The sequence below is a fragment of the Fukomys damarensis genome, unplaced genomic scaffold (genome assembly GCF_012274545.1).
Source record: "Fukomys damarensis isolate Sample0158 unplaced genomic scaffold, DMR_v1.0_HiC HiC_scaffold_27, whole genome shotgun sequence".
Lineage (NCBI taxonomy): Eukaryota > Metazoa > Chordata > Mammalia > Rodentia > Bathyergidae > Fukomys > Fukomys damarensis.
In genome coordinates this window covers 618,706-625,337 of record NW_022900939.1, presented here as the reverse complement: position 1 = coordinate 625,337, position 6,632 = coordinate 618,706, and the positions used below count along the sequence as shown (strand labels likewise).

The 6,632-nt window shown below is 60.3% G+C and overlaps 1 protein-coding gene across 1 annotated transcript in view; it reads right to left on the bottom strand.

Annotated features, from left to right (window-relative positions):
* Positions 1–5,509, bottom strand: part of Tkfc (triokinase and FMN cyclase) — a 7,910-nt gene extending 2,401 nt beyond the window's left edge. The window contains exons 1-11 of the mRNA XM_033756430.1: positions 5,409–5,509; positions 2,955–3,144; positions 2,373–2,483; positions 2,111–2,292; positions 1,650–1,728; positions 1,471–1,560; positions 1,041–1,075; positions 882–966; positions 720–809; positions 346–462; positions 1–79 (exon numbers count right to left, since the gene is read on the bottom strand). Of these exons, the coding sequence (XP_033612321.1) occupies positions 1–79; positions 346–462; positions 720–809; positions 882–966; positions 1,041–1,075; positions 1,471–1,560; positions 1,650–1,728; positions 2,111–2,292; positions 2,373–2,483; positions 2,955–3,144; positions 5,409–5,411 (1,061 nt within the window). The 5' untranslated portion in view covers positions 5,412–5,509. The remainder of the gene's footprint in view (positions 80–345; positions 463–719; positions 810–881; positions 967–1,040; positions 1,076–1,470; positions 1,561–1,649; positions 1,729–2,110; positions 2,293–2,372; positions 2,484–2,954; positions 3,145–5,408) is intronic.
* Between the last annotated feature and the right edge of the window lie 1,123 nt (positions 5,510–6,632).

The following is a 6,632-nucleotide window of genomic DNA, read 5'->3' as shown; positions in this document are numbered from 1 at the left end:
GGGGCTGCCCGGCTCCGCATCCGCCCGGTCACGGGCACCTTAGGCACGCGCGGCCAGGCTGCTGCAGTGGTGTCAGCATCTGGGACAGCACAGAGACTTCAGACACGTTGGCCAGGGGGAGGGAGGACCCAGCTGGCCCTGGAGGAAGGGGCCTTCTCCACGAGCCGGTGACGGTGTCCACTGGCCACAAGAGGACATGCGAGGAATCTGGGGAAAGGTTGGCCATATGGAGACCCTGTGCCAACTCCTACAGAGCTACATGGGAGCCAAGACGCCTGGAAAACGCCGGATGGTCAGGGCTGGCTCTGAGGGCCTGGCCTGGAGGACCCTGGTACCAGGTCTCACCTATCAGCTCCAGGAGGGGCTCGTCTGCCAGCAGTAGGGTGAGAGAGACGCCGGGCATCTCCAGGGCGGACATGAAGGTGCCCACCAGTGCACGGGCAATCTTCACCTTGTGGCCCTCTGCAATGCCAACGTGAGGTGGGTGTGGGCGCTGGGGACAGGCATGGAGAACCCGAACAGGGACCCAGTGGGCAGGCAGCCCAAGTTCCTCACTGGCCCTACAGGTGCAGGCGCTGCCCTGGGTTCCTGGGCCGATCCATCTACCCAGCCACTGGGCAGCGCAGTGACTCGGTCCTACTCTGGGCCACCCCAAGACCCTCCCTCGACCCCTTCTCATGCCCAGCTTGGTGGGGCTAGGGTCCCCAACGTGGGCTCACCCAAACAGCGGACAGCAGCATCAGCCACGATGCCCAGTTCCAGGAACGACAGGCCACCCAGGTTGTTGACCATCAGGACCACAGAGGAGCCTGCGGGCCAGTGAGACACCCATGAGACCTGCGGGGTCAGGTGGGCTGGCGCCGGGAGAGGCAGCCACTTACCTGGCCGCACAGGCACCTGGGACACATTAGAGGCGTCCGTCATGTGGTCCAGCATGAGTGCAACGATCTTGTCGGCGGTCGCCATCTGTTGTGGGGGAGCAGAGGTGAGTGGCATCGGGGGCCTCAGCCTCAGGCTGGCCTGGGACAGCTGTCACCTACCTGGACCCGGCGCACACCTGCTTCCCCGTGGATCCCTATGGAGAAAGGCGTTCACAGTGGCCTGCCAGGCCCGGGAACCAGCTTGTCATGTCTTAAAGACTAGGTGTGCAGTGCCAGGCTAGACACCGGGGCAGGGCTGGCAGTAAACAGGATTAGATGGTGGGCACAGCCAGAGTCCTGGCAGCTTTAACTAGAGGGAAGCACGAACGCCCACACAGACTCACAGAGGAGGGGGACAGCACCATGGCCGTAGCCAGGTGACCCTGAGTGCCCTGGAAAGGGAGCTGCACCTGGGTGTGGGGATTTGGGCAGGGATCAAGCAGGGTGGCCATGCCTGGCCTTGAGCACCCCTGGTGACCAGAGGCCACCAGCTGCAGGTAGGCACAAGGACCCGTGAGGAGGCTCCGGCCTGGGACGGAGTGCGGCTTACCCAGGCCCAGCTCCACCTCGCTGGCGGTGAGCTCGAAGGTGGGTCTAGAGCCCGGGACACTGCACGAGGACAGGCTCACACCCAGGGTGCCTAGGAGGGCGAGATACCCAGCCGTGGTCCCTGCAGCCCCTCCCTCCCGCCTGGACTGGGAAAGCCCACTTGCCCCCAGTCTGACTCACCCATGGCCTTGGCGACCTCGCTCACTCGCTCTGTGATCTCCGCCAGCCCCGCGCCTGCCTCAGCCAGTGCCCCCGCCACCTGCAGCAGACGGCCGGCCCCGTGGGAAGGAGCCCCAGCCACGAGGGCCAGGAGGGACCGGAGGGACTCACAAGCTCTCCACGCCCCACCTGGTCCCGGCCTTCTGTCTGCCTTTCTGGGTCTTCAGAGATTCTGGGTCATTGGAGCCACCAGGGACTTCACAGAACATCACACGGTCAGTTGGCAACTCAGTCCACCCACCCAGGCTGACCTGGTCAGGGCCACTTCAGTGCCAGCTTCTATGGGGTCACCCAGCCAGCTCCAACAAGGCTGCAGGGAGAACCCTACCTAGCAGGGAAGAGGGGCGGGGAGGCCAGGCCTCTGCCCGGGCCAAGCACTCACCCAACACATGCTTTCAAAGTCACCTTTGGTGGCAGCTCACCTTGTGGATCAGCACAGTGCCACAGAGGCCCCGCCGGCCAGCCTTCTTCAGGACGGTGAAGGCGCTGTCATCCCCAATGACCACCATCTCCACGGGGATGCCCTCGGCACGGGCCTGCTCCCGGGCCAGGCCAAAGTTGAGCCGGTCCCCAGTGTAGTTCTTCACAATGAGCAGAGTCCCCACTGCAGGAGTGGCCGGGGGCTGTCAGCATCTGTCCTCCCTGCTCATGTGCCCTGCCCGCAGGAGCCCTGCGCCAGCTGACCTGTGCCCGCCTGGGCCACCGTCCTGATGGCCGCCAGGATGCTGCCCACAGCCGGGGAGGTGAACACGGCTCCCGCGATGACGCCTGTCAGCATCCCCTTCCCAATGAACCCTGGAGATGCAGGCGGGCAGGATGGCGCCGGGTAGGGACAGTGCCCACACTCCCAGGACTCAGTGGCTTCCCCACACACTTGCCAGAGCATTTCCCTGCTGGCTGCCGCCTGTGCCCTGGCAGGATGACAGCCCCAGGAGAGCAGGGGCCTTGTCTGTGGGCTCACAGTGGACCTGTGCCCAGGACATGCCGTGTACCCAGCAGCCTTGCTGGTCTTGCCAAGGGAGACAGGACAGCCACTGGCACACAAAGCCTGGTCCTGCCCTCTGGACCTCATGCCAACCAGAGACAACCCGAGGTGCCCCTGTGTGGGATCCAGTGGGGCACAGGAGCCCTGAGTCAGCAAGAGGCGGGAGGGGCAGAGGCAGGGCCAGGAGATTCAGCAGTGACAGCCCCAAGAGCTGAGACCCAAGGTCCAACCTCACGCTCCTGTAGGCACAGAGCCCATGGCCCTGCACCCAGGTCACTCACCGGCGTGGGCAGGTTCATGGCCCGAGCCTCCACCTGACAGCAGTGCCACACGGCCCCTGAGGGTGTCCAGATCAGAGCGCAGGGCCACACGGTGGCCCTGCAGGAGCTGCAGACCAGGGTTGCAAGCCACCAGGCCAGCCAGGGCATCATCCGCGCAGCCTGCCACTGAGTTCACCAGCTTCTTGGAGGTCTGTGGGAGAAGGGCGAGGGCATGGCATACTGCTGTGCTGAGGACCCCTCTCCACAACGACCCATGGGCTCCAGGGACACAGCAGCACTTTGACGTGGGCCTTGCTTCACCAGGAAGGTGATTCTATGACTCTCCTTTTTTTGGTGGGGGAAAGACAGGATCTTGCCATGTAGGCCAGGCTGGCCTTCAACTCATAGGGATCCTCTTGCCTCAGCCTCCGGAGTGATGAGTTTGCAGACATTGCTCCACCACACCTGGCTTCTGTGACTTTTTTTTTTTGGTAACGGGAATCGAACTTGGGTCCTTGTGCTTGCAAGGCAGGCGGCAAAACCACTGAGCTAAAGCCCTGGCCCTTGTGACTTCAGTTCTTCATGACTCTTTATTCAGTGCTTAATAAACATTTTGTGTCGTGGCTTCAGCTTGCCCTGAAAAATGGCTTTAATACAAAGAAAACAGGGGCAACCCATTTTCCAGCCCCCTTCTGACTCTCTTACAAAGAAGCTTTCTTTCCCTCAATAAATTTTTCCTATTCTTTAAAAAAAATACAAAGCAAACAGGGGAGTTATAGTCCTCAGTATAAGAGTAATGAATGTGGGTTGTACACCTGATTCTGTCACAGGAAGAGCATCAGGCTGCTGCCCCTGGCCAGGGTAGAGAACCAAGCCAGGCTCTGCAGTCACAGGGACTTGGGTTCAAATCCCGCTCCTGCCTCTGAGGAGCGAGAACTCCCAGAGCTGCATCACTGAGTGCAGTTCTTCCTCTGACCGTTAGGATATAATGTGCACCTGTGAGGCAGAGCAAGCTCAACAGGAAGGAACTGCTCCCCTTTCTGTGAAGCTAAGGGAGCTGTAGGCTGGGACTCAGCCCCTTCCTCTGTCCTCAAGACACAGCCAGACCCCACTCATTGTGGGCCCAGCACCACCTGGTGGCCTAGAGGTGGGCTGCGGCTCAGCCAGGTTCTGGCAGGTGGCCTCTGCCGCCTCAGCTCCTTTTGTGGGTGGGGACTCCGAGGGCAAAACACACCCTTGGTGCCTCCCTGCCAGCCTGTCCTGAGTCTAGCAAGGGCCAAGGCCATGCCAGCTGCTTAAGGGTGAGGACAGAAGCTCAGGCCAGGGGGCAACCCAAATAGTAAGATCGGCTGTCCGTCATTCGATTCCCTAGGAATCCCATGGGAAGAAAGATCAGTCCAGAGAGCAGACAGACACAGCTACACAGGCAGCAAGAGTCCGGGTCTGCCTGGCTCAGAAGGTGGTCCCGCTGTAGCCTTTTGCTGCTTCCCTGAGGTGCTGAAAGGAGGTGCAGGGCAGCAGAAGTCTTGCCCGAGCACTGGGGAGGCTGAGGCAGGTGGATCGCTGTGAGTTCGAGACCGTCCTGGGCTGCACAGTGAGTTCCAAAGCAGTCTGAACTACATAGTGAGACCCTGTCTCAAAAAACCAAAAAGAAAGTCGTCTCGCCCAAGGAAGTGCAGGGACAGGGACGTGACGTGAGGCTGTGAGCTGCTGTCCACTCCAAGCCCAGCTTCTGTCACCATTCTCACCTTCCAAGAATCTGTCCTACCTGAGACTCTCTACCATCCCTGCCCTGGAGCCACAGGAGGGCCTGGGGACAGCGCCACCCTGGCTCCCAGAGATGAGAGGGGAGAGGAAAGGAGGCATCATGCGAGGCCATGGACTCTGGCCTGACCAGAGTCCTCAACACCTCACAGCCCCTCGCTAGCAGGTTTTAACCTGCCACATCACAGATGAAGAAAAGCGGCTCTGAGAGGCCATGCTTTCTGTAAAAAGTCACACAGCTAGTGGGTACCGGGTTAAAATCTGAACCCAGCTCTGCTCTCAGCTCACCCTGGTGCAGATCAGCTTTAAGAGCAGCCTGCAGCAAAGCCCAGGGGTGTGATGAGCCTCCCACCCTGTAGTCAGGACCAGCCCACCCTGCCCTGGCTCCCGAAGGACAGCTCATTCTTCCAGGTTCCTTCTGTGACCAGTGACAGAACAAGTAACTGTCACTGTTCTAATCTAAATGTATGACCCAGACATGGGTAGATGGAGAGCACTTTCAGAGGGAGGCAGAGGCCACCTCAGCCTGGCTGGGACAGTGGCCAGCAAGGCAGGAGAGAAGCAGGGTTGAGGCCAACAGAGTGGGGGTGGGCCTCTCTCTCAACCTCTGGATGTCAGGAGGCAGCAGCTGCTGGTTGGGGTTTAACGAACTCCTGGAGCCCAGGCTTCAAGACCTCAGTGTCCTCCCCTGCCCTGGCCCCCAGGACTCACCATGGTGGTGCAAGCTGCTTCTGCCTCTTCACGAAGCTGCTGCTGGTGGGTGGTCTTGTGGGTGCTGCCTGGTCTGAGCACAGCAGAGCTGGCAGCTGTACCTGCAGGGGTGGATACAACTGGAGCCACTGTCGGTTGGCAGTACACTGGCAGTTGAACCTCCAGTGCCCTGGGGATCAGGGAGCTGCCCCAGACTTTGATCCAAGTCCAAATTCTAGAACATGGGCTGGGGATGGAGAGCAGCATGGGGCTGACCAAGGTTCACACCTGCACCTGGCTGATCGATCTGTGGGGCACAGGGCTGCCCTACGCCCAGCACCAGCACCCAGTTCATAATTGGAGAGCAAAGCAAGCCACATGTGACTTCAATTTACACAGGCTTCTTACAGTAAGGAAAGCTACAAAGATCTCCACACACTTGCTCTTGTTGGCCCTGGCACCACACCAGGAGGGAGCCAGCTGTTACTGTTTTACTTCTGGGAAACAAAGCTCCAAGGTTTGTCCAGGGTCATCCTGATGTGAGGACCCAGACCCCCGTTCAGCCCTTCTACAAATCCTGTGCCCTTTCTGCTGATAATGCAATGCTTCAAGTCAGGCAGTCCTGCTGTGAGAACCCAAGATGTAAATCTCACCCAGGAGTGAGTGTGTGTGTGTGTGTGTGTGTGTGTGTGCAACCCAGCTCTGGTTCTGCACCAGAGCTACCTGGATTTATGTGGGGCCTTTAGGTAAACCGATTCACTTGTAAAGCAGAAGCAAGCTCCTCCCAGCATCCTGCAGATCTGATGAACGGCCGAGCCTGAAGGGCCTTCCGGATCACCAAAGTCCCCCACCAGCCAAACCCAGGGCCTGCGGTTGGGATCTGTGTCGCAATGGGGGCGCTGATAATGCCGGGCCCCTTTCATTATCCATAATAATAACGGGCGAAGCGGGGCCAGGCAAGAGCCCTGAAGGGTGAGGAGGTTGGGTCGGCCCGGTCGGACACAGACCCTGTCGCCTCGCGCCCCACTAGTCTCTGCGGTCCTTCCGATTACGGGGAAACAGCTCCCAGGGCCCTTGGAGCGATGGAAAGGCGGAGTCGGGGGCTGAGGGCGGGTTGGGGCGCGGACCAGGAGGGAAGGTAAGCTAGGAGGACGGCTGGCTAGATCCCACCACGACCCCACCCCTGCCTCCGCTCCGCTGCTGGAGTACCCGAAAGGCGCGCTCTCATCCGGGACTTCGGACGCC